The sequence below is a fragment of the Dicentrarchus labrax genome, unplaced genomic scaffold (genome assembly GCF_905237075.1).
Source record: "Dicentrarchus labrax unplaced genomic scaffold, dlabrax2021, whole genome shotgun sequence".
NCBI classification, from domain to species: Eukaryota; Metazoa; Chordata; class Actinopteri; family Moronidae; genus Dicentrarchus; species Dicentrarchus labrax.
Window position 1 is genome coordinate 1,704,109 of NW_026136701.1, and position 23,815 is coordinate 1,727,923.

The window sequence follows — 23,815 nt, forward strand, 5'->3', positions numbered from 1 at the left end:
ATCAATGTGTGTGAATGGGTGAATTTGACATGTAGTGTAAAACACTTTGAGTGGTAGAAAGTTGCTATATAAGTCCATTTAAATTTACCATCACAAAGTACCATGGGGCATTGGGAGTTGTTGTCTTCATTGTTAAACAACCACCATAACCTTAGAATTCAATTCAATTTCCAATTCAATTCAATTTTATTTGTATAGCGCCAATTCATAACAGAAGTTATCTCAGGACACTTTTCAAATAGAGCAGGTCTAGACCGAACTCAACTCACCAGTTGGGGGAGAGAGAGAGAGAGAGAGAGAGAGAGAGAGAGCTACACTAATAGTAGTGACTGATGATGATGAACATGAAGAAGATGATGACGTCGACGACAACAACGATGGGGGACAATGAGCAGAGATTATAGTAATAATAGTATCTGTATTAATAATAGTAATAATAATAACAATAATATCAGCAATATTAGAAAGGAGTCAAGCAGGACCATGACAGGAGGCTCCACCAGGATCCACGAGAACCTGCGAGGCGAGAAAGCACAAGAACTCTGGGGAAGAAGTGAAGTTAGTAACATGCATTAATGAATAATAAATAAAAAAGATTTCTCTGACTTGGCTCAGGCAGAAATTGTTCACAAATTACATAAATTAAAGTTTAATTCATGTTTATTATACGTTTAGCCCCATTTGCCAGCTTCCTCTCACTCTCTGCCATGTTACTCAGAAGTTATAACAACTAGAGGCAACTTAGAAACAGTCCTTACCTGAATAAAATGACAGATTGCTCTGGGTTTGTTTTTTGTTTTTTGTTGGAAACATTTGGGATAATGTCAATATAGAACTCAACAACATATATAACATAGGTACATTTTAATGTGGAAATGTTAGATATTATATGTTTAAGATTCTGCCCTACCAAGCAATGATTGTGTATAACATTCAAATTTACTTTCTAGCCATTTTCTGTCCTTTGGATCTTATTATTCATATTTGGCCACAGTACAGACAATTCTGGTGGGTGTGCTCATGATATTCTTGGATGAAATGTTTTTCACACAAATCATTTTTGGTTTGCTGCTGTATGAGGGAGTTTCTGTGTCCTTGAATACGAGACAAAATAAATGTGTACATATTAGATAAGTAAGTTGAGTTGCTATGCCATTTGTGATGTAACATTTCTTGACATGTTTACTACTCTAATTTACATAATACTATATTCATGCTGGCCTGAAGCTGTAATTGTAAAGCACAATGTGAGTGTGTGTTAAGGTTATTAATCACATAGTGTGGGTATCAGCGGGACCAGAGAGTCTCAGGACACTCAGAACAGCTGTGTTAGTGTTTGATATTTGGCCCTGCGGTAAAGTGGATCTGTACTGGAAGTTTGGTGATGCGATTTTTGAAATGTTCCACATTTAAATCAAACAGTAACATAAGCAGTGGCTAAACTTGTAGAATTTGCAGTAGCTGTTTCAAGATAACACAGCAGGCTTCAAAATAATGTTCTGCACCAGAAGATAAAATAGAAGAACCAGCTATCTGAGTCAGTAAAAGAGCCAAAAGTGAGAGAAATTGCTCTTTAAAAGTCCAGTTTGTAACATTTGGAGGATCTATTTTCAGAAATGGAATATAATATTCATAGGTATGTTTTCATTAGTGTATGATCTCCTGAATATAAGAATTGTTGTGTTTTTGTTACCTTAGAATGAGCCGTTTTTACCTACGCCATGAGTTGCCTTCCATGGTGTTCACCATGTTGAACCACCATGTTTCTACAGTAGCCCAGAACAGACAAACCAAACACTGGCTCTAGTTTCACAGCCACTGCAGTTTTGACGAGTGGTTTTGAGTTATTGGAAATCTGTAACTTCACAAATAGATACCACTAAATCCTACAAACTGTATCTTTAAAACAGTGTTTCTCAAATGGGGGTACATATACCCATAGGCAGGCCAGCTGATAGTCTGGCCCGGGACGAGATAATCTTAGATGGGCCCCCCCACGCCCAGATCTCTCCTTTTCCTCTGCTCTTCCTCTCCTTCCAATAACAATTGTTTGTGTGCATGGTTTCTTTCATGTTCTGGAAATCTCTCATAAAGCTTTCTGTAAATTTCTGGAATTTAGTGCACTAGTTGACTTTTTCTCTACTGCAAGCATGGTAGGCAAAATAAGGCCTTTTTTGAGCTGCTATATACTATCCAGTCCCATTTTTTCCCTTCCATTGTGGGATGTGGAATAAGTTTGAGAATTCCCTGCCCTCTGCATCTGCTGGCAATTCCTTTGTCCTCTCTGAGAAAGGCGCCATCACACGTACGACGTTCACTCTATCAGAGTCGGTCATTCTAGTTGGCCATAATGCAGTATCACTGAAATTAAATGTGTGATCAGTCTCTGATCCATCCTCAGACTCTCCGACGGGGCAGCGGGCCCCTCCCGCTCCACTGTGACTGTCTCTCTCTCTTTCTCTCTCTCTCACCGGTAGCCTGACTCTGTCCCTCCGTTGCGGGGCAGCGGGCCCCTCCTGCATCACTCTCTCTGTCACCTGCCTGCAGCTGGATCTCTCTCCTCTCTGTCTCATTCTCTCTGACGGAGCTACCAAACTCAACTGTTTCTGTCAGATAACGTGTTGTGTCAGTCTTTAAGCTGATGGATGTTAACATTAGAGCTGGCCTGTTAGGTTACGTTACAAGGCTGGTAAACGTTGACTGTGCTGTTTCTTACCTTGCTCTACGTTAACTTTACTATTTCCAGCTTCACCGTCACCACCTTTTTTTAAATATTCAAAATCTCTAAGGCCTCTTTATTTTCTTCTTCTCTTCTCTTTTCTTTCCTTTTCTGAGCACCGGACTTGTGCTGACCGGACTTTTTTAGCGTACTGAACTTCAAATCAACCACAACATCAAATTTCGATCAGTGGCCAAACCATTTTTGTGTTGGGGGTGGGGGGGTTCTTGACCACTATTTCAAGGACAATTAGGAAGAAAACTAATAAAAAGCTTTTATGTAACTCAAATATTACACTTTTTTTTCCCCCACAAGTAGGCCTATTTTAAAATTTTTTTAAAAATTATTCCATAATTTAATGAGGGCCCAGTTCAGTTAGTGATTACAAACTAATGAAAACATACCTAAGAATATTATATTCTATTTCAGACAATCGATCTTCATGAATGTTACACACTGGACCTTTAAAGGATGGAAACAACGCAGGCAGACATGGCAGTGCTTCTTTTGCTAATGTAAAATGTGTGGCCGGCTGTTCAGATCAATTTAACTCACAAGCCACATGCATATGTGGTGTTCCTCATGGAGATCCTCATGGTGCGAACTACAGGGGAGTCAGGGGGAGCTCGGCTCCTCTTAATAAGACATGAGCTCCCCTGAAAACATGATTTGTGAAATTGTGTGGCCTAAAATGTCTGATTTCTATCTTTCTAGACAATTGCAATGCACGTTGAGATGTTTTTAGGCATTTCCCTGTAATGAAATTGCAGGAGAAAGTGAAATAGCTCATTGAAAATTGAAGGCAACTTGTTCCAGTGAGACAGGCATTGGTTGAATTTGCATTAATTGTTGTGATGGCAACTTCCTGGAGGGACAGCAACATGCTTGCCATGTATATATCTATTTTTGCATTATGTGTAAACTTACTATTGATATATTATTTGTGCACAAGGGTGACTCGTCCCTAATTCACTTTAAAAAGGATACTGCTATTCTTGCCATCACCACTAAAGTGTGACAGCCCAATCATTAACTTTAGATTAGAAAATATCAGAAAATATATCCCCCACGACAGTAGAGAAAGTGAGCTCCACTGAAAGCCGTTGTACAGTTTGCACACTGGATATCCTTGGTGTTTTCACACTCACACTCAGACTTACCTTAACAACAATTTTTTTTATTTACTTCATGTAATATCACTTGACAGGAGCTGCGGTCCAATAATACAGGTACAGTCTCCACACTTTTATAAAAAAGGATTATGTGAAACTTTTCTGTATCATGATGACATCTATATTTCTCTGAAGGAATAAAACCAGAACAACAACAACCAAGGTATAAAAGAGCAACTGCACACTAAAAGTGAAGAAAGAGCTGAAGCACGAAGATGAGGTGCTGTGAGAAAAAAACTGTGCATGAGAGAGATCACTCACTCTGTGAAAACTTTGGAGGGTTGTCATTGACGTCAGTGAGGGTGATGTTGACAGTAGTGGATCCAGACAGTCCTCCGACAGAGCCCGCCATGTCTTTGGCCTGGATCAGTACGGCATAGTGGTTTCTGGTCTCACGGTCCATGTTGGACATCGCTGTGCGGATGATACCTGAGGTAGAGATTAGGAGAGAAATTTGTATTTTATTGGAGTAATATGTGAAAATAACAGTTTGCTTATAGCCATTGGTTCACAGAGGACTTATTAATGATGACTTATTCTGTCTGCAACTACACACTGTAAACAAAAAAAGGTTAAGAAAACTCAAAATTTTAAGGCAACCTTTTTTTTTTTAAGTCAAACTCTTATACACTAACAATAATACTGATTACTTTTCTTCTTGAGAGAACCTTGAATCTTCAAGTTTTAGAAACAAAAAGAATTGATTAATTTTAAAGTGGAAAACAGTTAATAATTGCAATTATTTGAGTAAATAAAATCTAGAATTTTCTGTTTGTGAAGCTCAAAGATTTAAGTTTTTCTTATGAAGAAAAGAAAATGATCTCAATGTAAGATTAGAGTTCAACAATACTTTTTTTAGTTTATGTCAATATTAAGTTTGAGTTTGACTTAAAACTTTTGTGAAGACAGTTGACTTAAAATCTGAGTCGTTTTGTTGTTTTTGTTTTTAAAGTTTTATGACTGGAATTCTTGTCTCTAAATATTTAGGTTTTCCAGGGCACTTGAACCCTATTCAACATGGCAGACTCCATAAAAGGTGACCTGCATCTTTTGTAGATAAGAACAGCTCATTCTAAGGTAACAAAAGCACACCAGTTCTTATTTTCAGGTGATTATACACTAATGAAAACATACCTATGAACATTATATTCCATTTCTGACAATAGATCCCCTTAAGAAATATTTTCAAAACATTACATATATTAATAACACATTTACATAAAATAATAAAATATATCAGTGACATATGACAGTGTAGTGACACATTTCCTTATCATAATCTAAAACCACAGTGCTGACAACACTGAACCCACTGACACAAAAAACACAAATCACTTTAATTAAGCTTACTTTACTGGATATATGTGGCAGTGACTGTACAAATTATTTTTCAATAATTTAATTATCATATATTATCATAACTATACATTCATTTAACTATTTTGATGTATGTGCTGACACACCTTAATACACAAAACTGTATTAGCGCAGCTGTTGCTCAAATATGTCGTAGTGTAGAAAATGTGGTTTGCGTGATGCAAGATGAAACATTAGTGATAAATCCAACATATTCAAATTAAGTTTGGTGACAAAAGCAGTGATCCAGAAGACAATTCTGCATTATCATGGAGGAAATAAACCCACATAGACTGCTGCTGTATTTCAAGAATCTGTCAAAGGGAAAAATGAAGTGAGTCTAAGATCCTCAGTCAGCATTCTGGCTGGAGCATGAAGGGTGACAGCACATATTACAACTGCAGGAGGGAGAGCGATTGGCTGTAATATAAAAAATATGATAATATGATTTGGCCGCTAGGAATGGTAGCTCATGTTTATAGCTTTTATTCTTTATCTGACGGTAAAACACTCACACACACTGCATATTCTTCTTCATATCGCACACACACACGCCTTGTATCAATACAGCGGTCTTCCACACTGATATAAAATAATCAATCACGGGGTATAGATTGCATGTTTACCAGCGTCCTAGTGAACGTGAGGATTTCTACACCTTCACAAACTGAAAATGAAACTGATTTGATGCCCATATATTCCTGCCATTCTGTCTTTTTCCATACATTATTCATTGTAGTGTGAGCTGCCTGGTTCTCGAAACATGTTTCCCTTTCTGGAGGACATCATCAGCTCTCAATTTCACTGAAAACAGGATATTTTGACACATCATGCACTCCCTCTTATTTCATATGCACTCGCATGGTGTGCGCAGGGTGTAGTGATGCGCGGGCCGACACGTAACCCGTGGGTCTCATGGGTTACCCGCGGGTCGGGTTTGGGTCGGGTTGGGTCGGGTTGGGTCGGGTCAAGAAATGTTAATGTCACGGGGGGAAGTTTGATTTTATTTAAGCATGCTTTTACTTTGAATTTGCTGTGTTTTTGTCTTATTTATTATTGCATGCTTTTATTTTGAAGTGTGTTTGTGTTACGTTGGTTTTACTTCCCCACCGGAGACATACCTTAATCAAGCATAAGGACTTACACCTTGCACCCAGAGAGGGGAGTGACTGTTCTTGGATAAAAAGGACACTATGGAAGATACCCGGGGGCACGAGGAGGACACAGAGGGCACGAGGGAGGACACGGAGGTCACAACGGGCCGGACAGCAGGAAGCAGACAGAGAGACAGAGCAGATCATCGCACTGGAAGAGGTCTGAAGAGACACCGGAGCGAACACCGACCGTTAGCGGCTATAATTGGGAGAAGGTAAAACTTCTCCCTCCCGCGTAAGTCCCGTTTCAGACCGGTGTTTGTGTAGTGTGTAATATATAAAGTTGTGCCTTGTTAAAGGACATTGACTGGCCCTGAGTTTCCCTCGACAGGCTGCCGAAGAGAGGAGCCAGGTGAAGAGCAGGTGGTCGCCACCAGAGACCCGCGACTGCCGTTGTTGACCTCCCACTCCATCCGTGCCACATTATTTTAGCTGGGTTTTAGTTGTTTGTGTTCTTTGTTTAGTTTATTTGAAGGTAGAGCTTTTAGTTGTTTTTACTTATTTTAAAATAAATTGTGTTCAACTGTGTTCCACTGGCTGTACTCATTGTTTTAAAAATAACACTGTTTACTGCTCTCCCCCGACATAAAAGAACCTGTTTACCCTAACTTTAATTTGGTGATCCTAAGAGGTCCTAGGCCTCAGTTAAACCTAGGTGGCGTTGTCGGCACTTGTGTTTTAATTTATCCACCCTTAGCACGGCTCACATTTTGGCGTTGTCGGCAGGATCGGGTACAGAGAGCAGTGTGGTGTATTTTAAAACAGTGAATATGATGATGCCTGTATATCCTGGTGCCCCTTGGCTGCCAAAGTTTAAAGGACCAAATTGTGACCTGAAATATCATGACTGGAAGGAGCAAATACAGGGCTTACTTGGAGCGCAAGAGCTAGCAGAGGCCAGAAAAATTGACATTGTGTTGGGTGCGTTAGCTGGGGAAGCCAAACGGCAGGTCAGTGTTTTAGAGGATGACGAAAGGGATAGAGTACGCAAAATCTTTCTGTATTTGGACTCTCTATATGGAGACAGAACCCCCGCCCCAGTGTTAAGGTCTCAGTTTTTTAGTTGTGTCCAAAGACCAGACGAGACTGTGCCCTCATTCATTCTAAGACTAAGAGAGCTGTATTGCAGGTTGCGGCAACATGACCCTGATGGAACTCCCCCTGACACAGTCCTGCGAGACCAGCTGCTGTTGGGGCTGCGTGAAAGTTCCCTGGCTCAGGCCCTGAAGGTCTATGCCCGCCGTAACCCTGATGAAACTTTTTCTGCAATCAGACAGGAGGCGCTGCTGCTTGATACAGAACATGGGAACCCCCAACCGGAGGTAATCTGTGCTTCTGTGTATAAACCAAATGTGCCTCCTCCATCACAGGACACCAGCTGGAGAGAGACCCTGAAAAGAGAGATCATGGAAGACGTGAAATCTCAGATGACCGGACTGACCCAGGAACTGTTGCGAGAGATTAAACCGCTCCTTCAACCAGCTGTTATTGCACCACAGCCCCTAATACAGCCCTATAGGGAGCGACAACGATCAGTTTCCCAGACGAACACCTGGGATGAGCAAGGTAGGCCCATTTGCCGCCAATGCAGACAAGCCGGCCACATAGCTAGATTTTGTAGGAGGCCAACTACTGCTCGGCAGGCTTTAAACTAGCTTTCCCTGCTGCTGAGGTCCGAGGGGCAGGGGTTGAAAGTACAACAGAAGAAAACGGGCCCACTGAAGCATTTATTGGAAGGTGTCCAACTATAGACGTAAACATTGAAGGAGTTACACTGTCGGGGCTATTAGACACGGGGTCCCAGGTCACCTTAATGCAGCAAAGCCTCTTTGAGCAACATTTTACCCAAGCTAAGCTTGGAAAGGCTCCTATAGTTTTTAAGTTACAGGCCGCAAATGGCCTGGAGATCCCTTATACGAGCTATGCCGTATTAGATCTGGAGCTAGAGGGTGCTAAGATACCTGGAAGAGGAATTGTGATTGTGAAGGATGAACACTGTACACACCCACTCATCATTGGAATGAATGTTGTTACTGCTTGTTGGACTGTTTTTTTTAAATGTCCCAGAGGGTCTGTTCCCCCCCCACAGACGTTACAGAGACAGCGGGTTTGGAGGGATGCATTTGCTACATGCAGACACATTGAGGCTACCATGACAGAGGACGGGATGTTGGGGTACGTGCGGCCAGCCAGCCGACGGGTCATCAAAATTCCCCCAAAGAGTGAAGTACTGGTGTGGGGTCGGGCTCGGATGAGCCTGGGGGGAAAAGATTACTGTGCCCTAATTGAAGCGCTGCCTGAGACTTGCAGTGTGAGGGTGGCCAGGACCCTAGCAGTGATAAGAAATGGCAGAGTCCCTGTGAGAGTTTTTAACCCACACCCCTACTGTTTGATGCTAGATCGGTACCAGAAGCTTGGCAAACTGTCCCGGGTGGATGAAGCGGATGTACATGGAGCCTGCGACCTTAACCTGTCCCTTGAAGGTGATTGTGTTGTTGGAGTGACACTGGTAAATGCTGCAGTTGACGAGGAGGACCAGAAGCTGCCGATAGGGGTGAGTGAACTCTCCAACAGGCCTGATCTGTCTGAGCAGCAACAGGAGGAGCTGCGCGCCCTGCTGCTGAAATGGCAGAAGGTGTTTGCACAGCACAATGAGGACTTCGGACGTACAGACCTGGTACAACATCGCATCCATACTGGTGATGCACCACCTATCCGAGAACGACATCGACCTCTTCCCCCTGCCATGTATAAAGAGATGAAATCCCTACTCTCAGGTATGCTGGAGCAAGGTGTCATTAAAGAGAGCTGTAGCCCATGGGGGGCACCCATAGTACTGGTGAGAAAAAAGATGGCAGTTGGAGATTCTGTGTGGATTACAGGAAGTTAAATGCAATAACTCATAAAGATGCATTTCCCCTGCCCAGGATTGAAGAAACCTTGACCAGTCTGACCAGAGCAGAATGGTTTTCTACTCTTGACTTAGCCAGTGGCTATTGGCAAGTTGAGATGGACACCCAAGACCAGGAGAAGACCGCCTTCACCACACCGCTGGGGCTGTATGAATTTGAGCGTATGCCCTTCGGCCTGTGCAATGCGCCAGCTACCTTCCAACGTCTGATGCAACAATGTTTAAATGGCCAATTGTCAGAATCCTTACTGGTTTATTTGGATGACATTATCATTTATTCACCTGACTTTTCCTCCCATCTACAGCAGCTAGATGAGGTGTTTAACAAACTGTGGCGGCATGGCTTGAAACTGCGCCTGGATAAGTGCAAACTCCTGCAGAAGGAAGTGAAATTCCTGGGCCATGTGGTGGACCAAAAAGGGGTGAGTCCTGATCCAGACAAAATCTCAGCCGTAAAAGACTGGCCCATCCCCACCACTGTAAGACAGGTACGAGCCTTCCTTGGCTTAGCTGGCTATTACAGACGCTTCGTTTCTGGCTTTGCAAAGATTGCACGCCCCCTCAACCAACTGCTGACAGGCATCCCTGCTGATAAAAAGTCGCAAATCCGAAAGGTACAGTGGTCCTCAGAGTGCCAGACATCCTTTGATCACCTGAAAGCAGCTTTAACACAAACACCTGTTTTGGCATATGCTGATTACTCCCTGCCATTCCTCGTTTACACAGATGCCAGTAATCATGGTTTGGGAGCAGTCTTGGCCCAGGTCCAACAAGGGCGAGAACGAGTGATAGCCTATGCCAGTCGCAGCCTACACCCAACAGAGCGGAATGATGCAAATTATAGCTCTTTCAAACTAGAGCTCCTGGCTCTTAAGTGGGCAGTAACCGAGAAATTTAAAGACTATCTGACTGGAGCCCGATTCACGGTGTACACTGACAATAACCCTGTGGCCCACTTACAGACAGCTCGCCTGGGTGCCGTGGAACAGCGCTGGGTCGCACAGCTTGCCTCCTTCGATTATGACATCAAGTACCGCTCAGGTAAAAGTAATGTAAATGCAGATGCCCTGTCTCGGTTCCCAATTAACCCACTGACTGCAGATGCCTCATGTGAAAACCTTGAGCTGGAAACCGTTCCAGTCACGGCAGCCATTGAACTGACCCCTGAGGGAGGTGAAGAGGAGTGGACAGGCAGAGAGTGGGAGGAGGCACAAGCTGGTGATGCGGACCTTCAAATCATTAAGAGGTATGTGGAAACCCAAATGATACCGACGAGACCAGAGCGCCTGACATTGTCCCTTAGAGCCCAGAGACTGTTGCAACAAAAGCGAAAACTTCAGGTTAAAAGCAAAATACTGTGTCGTAAAATGATTGACCCGCACACACACGAAGTGTGTTTCCAGATTGTGTGTCCAGAATCTAGGAGCCAAGAAGTTTGGAAGAGGATCCATGAAGCCGCTGCCCATGCTGGTGTGGAGAGAACCCTAAACCGGATCCGTCAGCGGTTCTATTGGCCTGATATGGAGAGGGAGGTACGTCAGTTGCAGCAGGGTTGTGTTGCCTGTAACCTGCAGCGAGACAGGGTGGAGCCTAAGGCCCCCCTAAATCCATTCACAGTATCCTACCCCTTAGAAGTGGTGGGGTTGGACTTTTTGTCCTTAGGTCGGCCCACAGACACCTACCAGAACATTCTTGTTGCTACTGATCTGTTTACCCGTTTTTCTTGGGCTATTCCCACTCGAGATCAAACAGCTCAGACTACAGTAAAGGCCCTGTGGACCCATGTGATCCAACCATTTGGTTGCCCCGCCCGTTTCCATTCTGACCAGGGACCTAATTTCGAATCTGCACTTATGAAACAATTTTGTGATACCTATGGTATAACTAAAAGCCGCACAACTCCCTACCATCCCGCAGGAAATGGCAGTGCAGAGCGTTTTAATCAGACCTTGTTAAATATGCTCCGCTCTTTAGAGACGTCTAAGCAATTTCACTGGCCCGACTATCTGCCCGAACTGACACACGCCTATAATAACACCACACACAGTGCGACTGGGTATACCCCTTCCTTCCTCATGTTTGGGCGACACCTGCGACTTCCTGTTGATGTAGGATTAGGTGTAGGTCCCCAACAGATGAGGCACGATGTAGGTGGGTGGGTACAAGACCACCAGCAGAAACTGTCCTTAGCTTATAGCCTGGCTAAACAAAGAATAGAGAGTGCAGCCACCCAGAACAAGCAGCACTATGACAAGAGGGCCAAAGCGTTACCACTTTTACCGGGGGAAAGGGTGTGGGTGCGAGATAGGAACAGACGAGGGGCAGGAAAGTTGTGTACTTGGTGGGACCCAGAGCCATGGGTGGTGTTGGAGCAGGTGGGGGATACAGGGGTTGTGTACAAGATTCAGCCAGAGAAGGGTGGCAGAATACAAAATATCCATAGGAACTCACTTAAGGTGTGTACAGTACCCCCAACCGAAGTCCCGCTACCAACCACTGAGCCGGTTGTCCAGATGCAGGGACCCATTCAGCCCATGATCTACGGGTTCCTTCCAGCACCGGTAGCCATACCGCCTGTGAATGTGGAACCTGAGGGTGCCCTACGATGCTCCACCAGGGTAAACTTTGGACAAACTCCAGTCCGTTATAGAGACTCATAACATGTTGCAGGGACTGCTAACTTTAAAGTGTGGGGAGATGTCACGGGGGGAAGTTTGATTTTATTTAAGCATGCTTTTACTTTGAATTTGCTGTGTTTTTGTCTTATTTATTATTGCATGCTTTTATTTTGAAGTGTGTTTGTGTTACGTTGGTTTTACTTCCCCACCGGAGACATACCTTAATCAAGCATAAGGACTTACACCTGGCACCCAGAGAGGGGAGTGACTGTTCTTGGATAAAAAGGACACTATGGAAGATACCCGGGGGGCACGAGGAGGACACAGAGGGCACGAGGGAGGACACGGAGGTCACAACGGGCCGGACAGCAGGAAGCAGACAGAGAGACAGAGCAGATCATCGCACTGGAAGAGGTCTGAAGAGACACCGGAGCGAACACCGACCGTTAGCGGCTATAATTGGGAGAAGGTAAAACTTCTCCCTCCCGCGTAAGTCCCGTTTCAGACCGGTGTTTGTGTAGTGTGTAATATATAAAGTTGTGCCTTGTTAAAGGACATTGACTGGCCCTGAGTTTCCCTCGACAGGCTGCCGAAGAGCGGAGCCAGGTGAAGAGCAGGTGGTCGCCACCAGAGACCCGCGACTGCCGTTGTTGACCTCCCACTCCATCCGTGCCACATTATTTTAGCTGGGTTTTAGTTGTTTGTGTTCTTTGTTTAGTTTATTTGAAGGTAGAGCTTTTAGTTGTTTTTACTTATTTTAAAATAAATTGTGTTCAACTGTGTTCCACTGGCTGTACTCATTGTTTTAAAAATAACACTGTTTACTGCTCTCCCCCGACATAAAAGAACCTGTTTACCCTAACTTTAATTTGGTGATCCTAAGAGGTCCTAGGCCTCAGTTAAACCTAGGTGGCGTTGTCGGCACTTGTGTTTTAATTTATCCACCCTTAGCACGGCTCACATTAACTTTATTGGCGGGCGGGTGGGTCAGGTCATTAAGGATTAAATATGTCCAATACAGCCTACTTCTTAACAACACTGTTGGGTAAATCCACCTGCGACCTGACATCACAAAAGCGTCTATATATATATTTATTTTTATTAAGATTTGAATTTGTTGTTGCCAGTTTCCAGTGCCACTCGAAAGGCTGTTTTCAAGCACATTTGTAAGACCAAATAAAAGCCTTATTTAATGACATATTTAACGTGTATTTAATAGTGGAGGGGCAGGGTGGGCGGGTTGTGAAAATAGATGCGGTTGGACGGGATGGAGCGCGTCAAATTATTAAATAAATGCGGGACCCGCAGGTTGGAAAAAACCCCGACCCACGCATCACTAGCAGGGTGACAAACAGGCCCAACCAACATGACTTTCACCCAACCCTTGTGGCACCCCTGTATGCGAGGATCAGTTATAGTATCCGAGACAACCCTGATTTATTTTGTGTTTTCATTTTATTTCTTTAAATATGTAATAATTCTTTTTTTTTCCCTTTTGCTATTATCTATTTTTTAATATATACACCAATCAGCAATACCACTGTGAGCACTGACTGGTGAAGTGAATAACACTGTATTCACACAGTATCTGGTTATCATGGCTCCTGTCAGTAGGTGGGGTATATTAGGCAGCAAGTGAACATTTTGTCCTCAAAGTTGATGTGTTACAAGCAGGAAAAATGGGAAGCGTGAGGATTTTGGCGGGAGCGGGTAGGAGCCGGGGATCAAACCAACAACCTTCCAATTAGTGGACCACCTGCTTTACCTCTGAGCCACAGCTGACCCTGTATGTGCATATGGTTCCTCTGGCTCCTTCTAGTGCTCCTAATGGCAACAATCTACTGTCTTCAAGTGTCCAACTGAAAGCATCTTTATATCTTTCTGTGCTCTGATTGGTTGTTTTTGTTCAGGCCCAGTGGATTCTTGCAAATGCCATTAGGAGCACTATGAGGAGCCTTTGTTCATAACAGTATCACTATATTAAAGAACAAGTACAATTTGACTTAAAGGATGAGTAATTAGCATTTAGTGGCATCTAGCTAAATACTGCTCACCATTCAACTGTGTAGGAGAAACTATGGTGGCCACAAAACCTGGAAAAAACGCAGATCCCTGTAATATCTCGGCTCAATTTTTAATTTAAATTGTTTAAATTTTGTGGATGGATTTGTCTCATTATTGGATGATGTTATGGAGGAATGCTGAGTCAGTACCATAAGAAAAGTTGATTTTAAATTAAGTAAGGTTAAGTCAAGTTATCCTTTCTTGATCACTGTAGGGAAATTCATTTTCTGCACTTGACCCATCCTAAGCAGTGGGCAGCCACAGTATGGCGCCCGGGGGACCAACTCGAGATCTGAGCAAGTGCCTTGGTCAAGGCATTGACTGGAGAAATCGACATCCATGTTTTTGATGGTGGGGAGCATCTGAAGGAAACCCACGCAACCCTGGGGAGAACATCCAAACTACATACAGAAACCCAGGACCTTGTTGCTGTGAGGCTAACCACTTTATCTTGGCAGCTAAGAAAGAATCAGTTTGTTCCATCATCTTCATCAACTACATTTTTGTATTTATTGAAATAACACCTTCACAGTCATCATGTTTGCTTTAGGCCTAAAAGCACTAGAACAGATAGAAATACCTCCTCATATTGCTGAGGTAACAGGGTCTGTTAACAGTATATAGCCTATATAATAAAGTGGTTTTGAGTTCTTGTCCCCTGTGTTGAAGGTCATTAAAGGGTTGACATCGCTGTTAGCTGCTTCCTGTCTCTTGTTCCGCGCTGCTTGCCACAATATGTTATTTTATTTTATTCGCCACAACCATGTGGTGATACCCGGAAATTATCTTGCAACAACCCGACCCCGAGGTTGAGAACCACTGCTCTTGTTATCATTCAGACCTCCATGCATAGCCGGTCTGCGTTCACACAACAACACATAAAACAGGGATTTTTACATTTTACTGTTTCCAGAATGAAATAACATTTGACTGATGGAAATCAACTGATTTCAGATTGTTTGGAAGGGTGTTATTTTCAAGATATCACTGATAATTGAGGCAAAAGTACCTTTTCAACAATGTAAAAATACTAATTTACAAGTACAAATCCTGGCTCAAAAATGCTAATTAAAGCTATAATCATTATATAATATATATAATTGCTGCCAGTGAGGGGCAAATACAACTGCACCCAGTGAGGATCCTTGGGCAAGATCCTTAATGTATCAGGCCTACCTCAGCAACATGAGAGTACAAAATGTCAGACCAGCTCGGCAACCTGATGAGAAATGGGCTACTGGAACCATCCATAGATGGACAAGGGCAGAAAACGGAACTGTTGGAATGCTACTATATGAGCAAATGTGGGACCAATCGTTACTTCAAAACCCACAATCAAGGCTAACAACGAAACAGCTGTTAGCCCAGTGTTCCAACATCTGCAATCGAAAACTCCTATCACAACTAGAGATCAATGAGCTACAACAACGATGCTATGGCACACTGGGGGAGTGGCTCCAACAGATCCCAGGAACAACATCAGAAGCCTCAGTCCAGAAGAGTGCAGTCCTAGGAACAGCTAAGATACTGCGCAGAACCCTCAAACTCCCAGGCCTCAGGTAGAGGACCTGAGCTTGAGGATGACACAGATACCACCCCAAGAGGGTGAGAGGGAAGTTAGTTATATGTATATATGTAAGCAGTATTTTACTCTTGTAGGTGCTCGAGGTGGAGCTGCTTTATCTGCTTTAGATTTAGTCAAGTAGTGAGATGATGAAAGTAATTAAAGGGTTAAAAATCTATATTAAAACTATTTAAGACTTCTCTTTCTTTCACTTGTATTATTTCCGTTCTGTGGCCTGCACAGTGCCTTGTCCCACATACAGTCACTTGTTTGTAAAGCCCTGTGAACCCTGGCCTGATCCAGAGAGTCTGGTGTATAGCTGGTGAGCTTTGAAGCAGACCCACCATTTGTCACTGATGTCCTTGTTGGCATTCACCAGAGCATTGCGTTAATGTAATGTTTCTGCGCTAGCTTACAGTGTAAGGCACTTAAAGGATCCTTCTGGTTTATTACAAGTTCATAGAAAAATGAATAAGGAAGCTGAGGGATCTCAGACAAGCTGAAGAACTTGGAGATGCTCCAGCTTCATAATGATTATGGATGACAACTGGCATTGACACTGTGTCTACCTCTACCATATGGCGTTATTTCTTCAAGGCTTTGGTATCAATAATTTGATCGTACAAAAACACTCAAAGACCTACAGCCAAAAGACAGGAGTGACAGAAAATAAAGAAAGATGTCCCACTAATCCAACCTGGTACTCCTGCTGAATTAATAGCAAAACAAGCAAGAACTTTTCTTTTACCTTTAATATAAATGTTTAGACCGATGAACATAGTGGACACCATGGAAGGCAAAAAATCAAACTTTTAATTTTTTAGTCAAACACACTAACAATAATACTGATTACTTTTCTTCTTGAGAGAACCTTGCATCTTCACATTTTAGAAACAAAAATAATTGATCAATTTTAAAGTTAAAAACAGTTAATAATTTAATATTTTTAATTGCAATTATTTGAGTAAATAAACTCTAGAATTTTCTGTTTGTGAAGCTCAAAGATTTAAGTTTTTCTTATGAAGAAAAGTAAATTATCTCAATATAAGATTAGACTTCAACAAAAGAATGACCAGTTGGGGGTTTTGTTTTTTTTTAAAAAGATAAAAATGAATTACTGAAACAGCCTGGAACTCTGATTAGTATTATCACTAAATATGTCAATGGGCTGCAGAATGGGAAGAGATTGCAAAAGAGCGTTTCTAAATGTGAGCCTCCCCCTGCTTCCCCTGATGCCTCAGTCACGATAAAAGATGAAAGACAAAAGCAAGATGAAGCCTTATGCTCACAAATTGAAAAAAATAAGTGCTAATGTTAAGTGCTAAACCATAATGTTGCTTGCCAATGCCCTGTTGGCAAAATTTTCTAAAATAGAGTCGACAAAGACACAGGCCAGACTGAAAAAAAAGCCTCAGCTATGTTACCCGATGGGAATTTCAGTGTTGTTGCACAGTGTCTCTGAAGACCAATGGAGTCTGGAACAGAGTTTATCAATCGTTTCCAGGCTGTTTGAGAGTCTAATGCAGGCATTAAAATGTAACAATGTGATCTCCTACCAGTACAAACTCTAATGAATGGTCTATTGCCTCATGTAGCAACTATCTTTACAATCAGTGATTTTACTTGGTAGACAAATGGGTCAGATGTAGACCTGAATGCTTAGAGAAAAAGGCAAAAGAAAAAATATCTCCTCTTCTCACGGTGGCTAAGATGACGGCAGGGGCTCTGCAGAAGACACTTCCCGACACAGACAGAGACATGAGAAGAGAAAAGTGTAAAGAGACTGTAGGGTCTGGAAGGATTTTCATGTTACCCTGACTGTGGCAGATGGTTTTTACGCAAAACCGTCTGGGAAATCAGTGTAAATCATTTGGAACATGGCAGGCTCTTTCACAAAATACTCGCCAGGTGATCGGATGAACCATCTGTCTATCACGGGCAAACTTCCACCAATCAGATCAACAAACCATATAACATAGTCAAACTCTTACTGAAGCCAGTCGGGAGAAGAGAGAAAAGATCTTTTCCATGAAGAAAAGCCTTCAGTTTCGTTCTTTTTTCTTCTTTTATTAAGAAATACTCTCCAGTTCTGATAGAACTGATGCTAGCAGTATCTATGCTAATCTCTTTAGCGGCTGCCGTGTTGTTGTCACTTCTCTCACACGTCGTTACACACACCTAGCATTAAATCACGCCCACAGCTGTTCCTCAAAGGACTCTGATTGGTCCGAATGCACAACTTGAAGCTTGGGAAGATGGATTAGTGATCCAGCTGTATCGCGAGGTAAACACGTCCCCATCCCTAAAGCCAACAGACCTGGAGAATTATACACAGTGGTGGATTTGTGTTCAGCCTTCTTTTTATTCCCTTGTGTCCTGACAGTATCTTTTGGATTTCATCTTTCAAAGAACCCATATGATTCACCTCTATGGTTAAATGTTGGTTACATTTTGGCAACTATAACTACTTGCTTAAGGGCTGGGAAGGATTGTGATCATGGTTAAAAGAAAACAACACTGACTGCTGGTAAGAGATAAGACATGAACAGTCATAGGAGATTGCCGTCAGCATCCTGTGTCAATGTCACATGCTTTGTTGACTCAATCATCTACCCTGATCTCCTCTCGTGGAGATTTTGTAGTGCCAGTAATTGCCAAGCAACATACATTCCAATCTGGTTTTTGCCAAAAACATAGCACCGAGACAGCATACTGAGAGTGTCTAATGACATCCTTATGCATGCTGACAAAGGTGAAAGCACCATCCTTATTCTTCTCCATCTGACTGCAGCCTTTGATACCATCGATCATGCCATTTTACTGAATAGATTACAGAACTGGGTTGGCATTTCTGGTACAGCTTTAAACTGGTTTCATTCCTATTTGTCTAATAGAGTCTTTAATGTCTGCATTAACAATCATGTGTCCTCCTCTGCTCCCCTGCTGTGTGGTGTCGGTTCTTGGTCCAGTTCTGTTCTCCCTGTACATGCTTCCTCTGAGTCATTTGTTCAGCAGCTTCCATGACATGTCATACCACTGTTATGCCGATGATACAGAGATCTACTTTTCTGCGAAACCCAATAACCTGAATCAACTTTCCTCTCTCCATGAGTGTTTAGCTGCCACCAAAGACTGGATGTCTCGTAATTTTCTCCACTTAAATCCTGACAAAACTGAAATAATTTTATTTGGCCCTGAAAACTTTGTTTGCAACTGCAGTTGATCAGTTTATTGGACCACTACGCACTAATACCGCTGCAGCACGAGTACTGACAGGAACTAGAAAAAGAGATCACATCTCTCCTGTACTAGCTACTCTGCATTGGCTCCCTATAAAATGTAGAATTGAATTTAAAATACTCCTCCTCACCTATAAAGCTCTTCATGGTCAGGCCCCTTCATATCTTAAAGAGCTCATAGTACCCTATTACCCCACTAGAACACTACGTTCTCTGAATGCTGGGCTACTTGTGGTTCCTATAGTCTCTAAAAGTAGAACAGGAGCCAGAGCCTTCAGTTACCAAGCTCCTCTCCTGTGGAACCAGCTTCCAGTTGTGGTTCGGGAGGCAGACACCCTCACCACATTCAAGAGTAGGCTTAAGACATTCCTCTTTGATAAAGCTTATAGTTAGGGCTGGATCAGGTGAGTCCTGAACCATCCCTTAGTTATGCTGCTATAGGCCTAGACTATCGGGGGATTTCCCATGGTGCACTGAGCTACTCTCTTCCTCTCTCTTTCTGCACTCATTCATGTCCCTTTAATGCATGTTACTAACTCCACTTCTTCCCCGGAGTTCTTGTGCTTTCTCGTCTCGCAGGTTCTCATGGATCCTGGTGGAGCCTCCTGCCATGGTCCTGCTTGACTGCCATTGCCAATACTGTTGTTGCTGTGCACCTGTCTGTCTGTCTGTCGTCTCTCTCTCTCTCTCTCTCTCTCTCTCTCTCTCTCTCTCTCTCTCTCTCTCTCACCCCAACTGGTCGAGACAGACGACCACCCACCTAGAGCCGGAGGATCTGTCCTAGGTTTCTGCCTTTTAACAAGCAGTTTTTCCTTGCCCTTGTCGCCAAGTGCTTGCTCATGGTGGTACTGTTGGGTCTCTGTAATTAATGTTAAAGAGTTCGGTCTAGACCTGCTCTATTTGAAAAGTGTCCTGAGATAACTTCTGTTATGAATTGGCGCTATACAAATAAAATTGAATTGAATTGAATTAATATCAAACCCACTGCTAAGAATTTGGGTAACATCTTCAACCAGTATATGACATTCGACCTTCATGTCACAGAACCAGTCCTGTTTCCTCTAGCTACGAAATATAGCAAAAATCTGAAGCTCCCGTCTAGATTACTGTAACTCCCTCTACACGTGCCTCAGTCAAGCTTCGTTAAACCGTTTACAGTTAGTCCAAAATGCAGCCGCCAGACTTTTAGCCAGAACCAGCCGTCAGTCCCACATTACACCTGTTCTCGCCTCCCTTCATTGGCTTCCTATAAAATTCAGAATCAACTATAAGATCTTAATGATTACATATAAGGCGCTGTTTTTTTAAGTTATTTTTCTGGCCTTAGAGAGACAGGAAAGGTGGGTGGAAAGAGAGGGGATGCCATGCAGTGAAGGGCCGCAGGTCGGATTCGAACCTGGGCCGCTGCAGCAACTTTGTATATGGGTCGCCAGCTCGACCGCGTAAGCTAACCGGGCACCCGTAAGGCACTGTTTTAGCCCCAACATTGTGGAATAGTCTTCCCCAATCACTCAGATTCACTGAGTCTGTGGACTGTTTTAAGCAGCTGCTCAAAACCTCTACAGGCAAGCCTTTTTATAGATCTCCTTGTTTGTTTCCTCACCTGTCATCTCTCTTTTAATTTATTCTTTCCCTCTTGTGTTATCTTACTTTGTTTGTATTTATATGCTCCCTATGTTTGTTTGATTGGGTGTGGTTATACCCTTATGTTTATTTGTTGTTTGTAAAGCACTTTGGATCTCTGTGTCAAAAAGGTGCTATAAAAATAAAGCTTTACTTACTTACTTAACTTACCTTTGTTCCTGACAGACAAGAGTCATAATTAATACAGCTTCCAGAGGTACTTTTTTTTTCTTTCTTTGCCCTTAAAGTAGGTTCAACCAACAAAAATACTTCGGTTTCTCATGTTATATCATTGTCTGATTTGAAAACCATGTCTCCCAAGCGGGGCAGTCAGTGAGTCATCTCTGGGGATACGAAGATCCAGAAATTGAATATCCAGGTGGCCAAGTCCTATTTGCCAACATTTTGGCAGTCCATGCATGTGGTAGTGTTTTCAAGTGCTTCTTGTCAATTAAATAATAAACAAGAATACAAATCTGCTTGGACTCTATGGCTCTATATTTTTTTGTCTTTTTCTAAGAACACATCTCCAACTCTCAAACCAACAAATGTACCGTAGCTTTAAAATTAAAAGGCTATCTCTCTTGAACTCAGTCTATCCCTCTTCATGCAATCCCTTGACAATGTTGATTACTTTTTGACCACTTTGGACCTGACTTATATATCTATCACACAGATTACAATGAAATTTTGTATTAACATTCATGATCTCAAGAGGACCCAAGTGATCCACTGACTTTTCCTTTTAGCAAGGTGATATTTGTCGTTTTGAGTGGAATGTCACAATAATTATTTGAGTGTTTGCCAAGAAATTAGGTACCTATTTCGACTATTTCTTTATTGTATTATGTTATTCTTTTTTTCAAAAAGAATACAAACCCCACAACCACACACTGGCAATACAAAAATGTTAAACAGACTGTATTTGTATAGAGCTTTTCTAGTATTCCGACAACTCAAAGCGCTTTTACATAACATGCCACATTTGCCCTTTCACACACATTTACACAGTTCAGTCAGCCAACTCACGTTTGGAATGTTTATTAAGCAGTATAGCATATTCAGATTTTGGCGTCTAGGCTCCGACCTCATCACTCCTTGCTGATATGTTTACATAGAGATATTGGGGAGTGATGCGCAAATACCTTAACCCCCAGTCGGAGCCTACAGGTGGATGCTGGGGTGGTGGTGGGCCTTACAGCGCAGCAGGCAGCAATAGCTTACAGAGCAGCAGCAGCAGCAATACAGATGCAGGGCAACAGCGGCATTGACAGAGCAGAGGGAGAGCTGGGAAATTGTGCAGTTTAAATAGACCGCCAGATTGGAAGGGAGCGCTTGGTTAGTGATCATAAAGTGAGGCATGTCATGTGTATATCAGCGCAGCTCGAGTTGACTGCCTGAACTAGCTCACAGGCTTCGCTCCATTGATGGCAAAGCCCATCGAACAGAAACCAACTCATTCATTCACATTCACACACCGATGCACAGCATCGGGTGGAATTTGGGTTTTTGAAATACTCACTTAGATTATTTCCTTCATATTCTTTAGTTAAAATGCTTTATTTCATTTTATGTACAGTAGGCTACTATAACAGTATAATGACACAATTTATTGCTGACATCAGGCATCCCATTAAAGTGCATTTCCTGTTATGTTTTCGTGTTAGTTGAGTGTAACTGTAATGCTGTGTGAGTGATAATCTTTGGGTATGAGTCACTTGAAAATGAAATAAAATAAAAACACCAACTGAGCTCTAGAGACTGAGCTGAGCTGTGTTGTGAGCCGGTGGATGTTCTCATTATTCAAGTGTGTCAGAGTGTGTTCTGATAACACACTCTGCAGTTGAATTGTCTTCTGATGTTAATTTACTGGAAATACAAGTCACACAAATACACACGCATAAAATCAGACAGTATTGTTTATGTTTGGAACGATTTCATCTTGGTGTGTGTGATATAATGATTTTGTGGCTCAAGTGGAACAGTCAGAAGTAACTTTAAGTAACTCAAGTTTTGGGCCAAACGTAGCAGCCTGAAGGAGTGTAGACTGGTCAAATGACCTCACTTTGAAAAATGTCCACACTTACAAGGCCTGAACCCAAACTGGTTCTAACAAGGACAGACTTTACACAACACACACACACACACACACACACACACACACACACACACACACACACACACACACACACCTCTCCCACATGAGATGCAGACAGTGTTTAGCCTGGAGGCTCTGCTCTACTGCATTACGCGCTTCAGAGGCTAACAAAGCAGAGAGCCATCTGGCCTTATCAGCCCCTTTAGACTGAGCACAGACACACGGTGCAGGCTGGACAGGACAGGCAGCACACATTATGCACCTGTATCACAGAGAGTGACCGGAGGAGAGACACATATAGACTGACAGAGAGAGAGAGACAGAGATGTAGGGGTGGGGGATTTGAGAGCAAGATAGATGACAAAAGGAAGCAGAAAGAGCTTGGAAATGAGTGGAGGGGACTGGCTTGAGAGAGGGGGAAAGCTAGAGGGAGTGGAGGCATTCTGGCTCTGTGTTACAGGGATGGAGGTAGAGATTAACTGTCCTGAGCCAGCGACACAAATAAACACAATTTCAGACTACTGCAAGTAATTTTTTTTTTGAAGTCCAAAACCAATATTTTGATACTGAATTTGATTGGAAGGGTTCTCTCTTCCCCGACCGCAGTATTATCCCGGCTTCAGTCTTTTTGACAGAATGACACAAAACTGGCCTCCACAAGCAGAAAACCACCAGACCTCGAACTGTGTAAATTCCTCCACCTGCCTCATGCAGACATGAAAGTAACCCAAATAATATGAGAAATACATTTGATTATAATTTTCCTCTAGTAAAGAGTAGTTGACATTATAAATGCAACTTTCTTCTGCATGTCCTCGTCTCACATACAGACACAGGGGAGTAAGGAAGACAGATAAGGGGAGGATATTTTTTCTCCTTAAGCATGGAGACACAGACAGAGATCAGAAAGCAAGGGGAGCTGAGCATACATATTAGGGTTCTGCATTCAAGCTCCCAGTGATAGACTTTGATAGATAGCTAGTTTATAGCATCATTCAAAGCTGTAGCCATGGAGTCTATACTGGTGGCGACTGATTAGCACTCGCAAATCAGTCCATTTTCAGCAAAAACTTTCGTTTCTACTTCATGCAACTACTGAAACTTTTTGGCAAAAATATTATGTCCACATTTACAGTTTTACAGCAAAATGACGTTAATGTCACCTTTTCATGCATGTCCAGTTGAATTTAAAGCTACAATCTGTAACATTTCTGCATTAAAATGTCTATAAACTCTTGAGCTATGTTCTATATGGAGTTGTGTACTTCCATTATCCCAAATGTTTCCAACAATGTTC

The 23,815-nt window shown here is 42.6% G+C and overlaps 1 protein-coding gene and 1 long non-coding RNA gene across 3 annotated transcripts in view; one reads left to right on the forward strand and one right to left on the reverse strand.

Moving 5' to 3' along the window:
• LOC127369678 (cadherin-18-like) overlaps positions 1-23,815 on the reverse strand; it is a 183,710-nt gene that overhangs the window by 62,206 nt on the left and 97,689 nt on the right. For both annotated transcript variants that reach the window (XM_051411257.1, XM_051411248.1), the window contains exon 5: positions 4,153-4,320. In XM_051411257.1, coding sequence (XP_051267217.1) covers positions 4,153-4,320 — 168 coding nt within the window. The remainder of the gene's footprint in view (positions 1-4,152; positions 4,321-23,815) is intronic.
• LOC127370261 (uncharacterized) overlaps positions 19,500-23,815 on the forward strand; it is a 273,222-nt gene continuing 268,906 nt past the window's right edge. The window contains exon 1 of the long non-coding RNA XR_007886176.1: positions 19,500-19,581. This is a non-coding gene — a long non-coding RNA (uncharacterized LOC127370261). The remainder of the gene's footprint in view (positions 19,582-23,815) is intronic.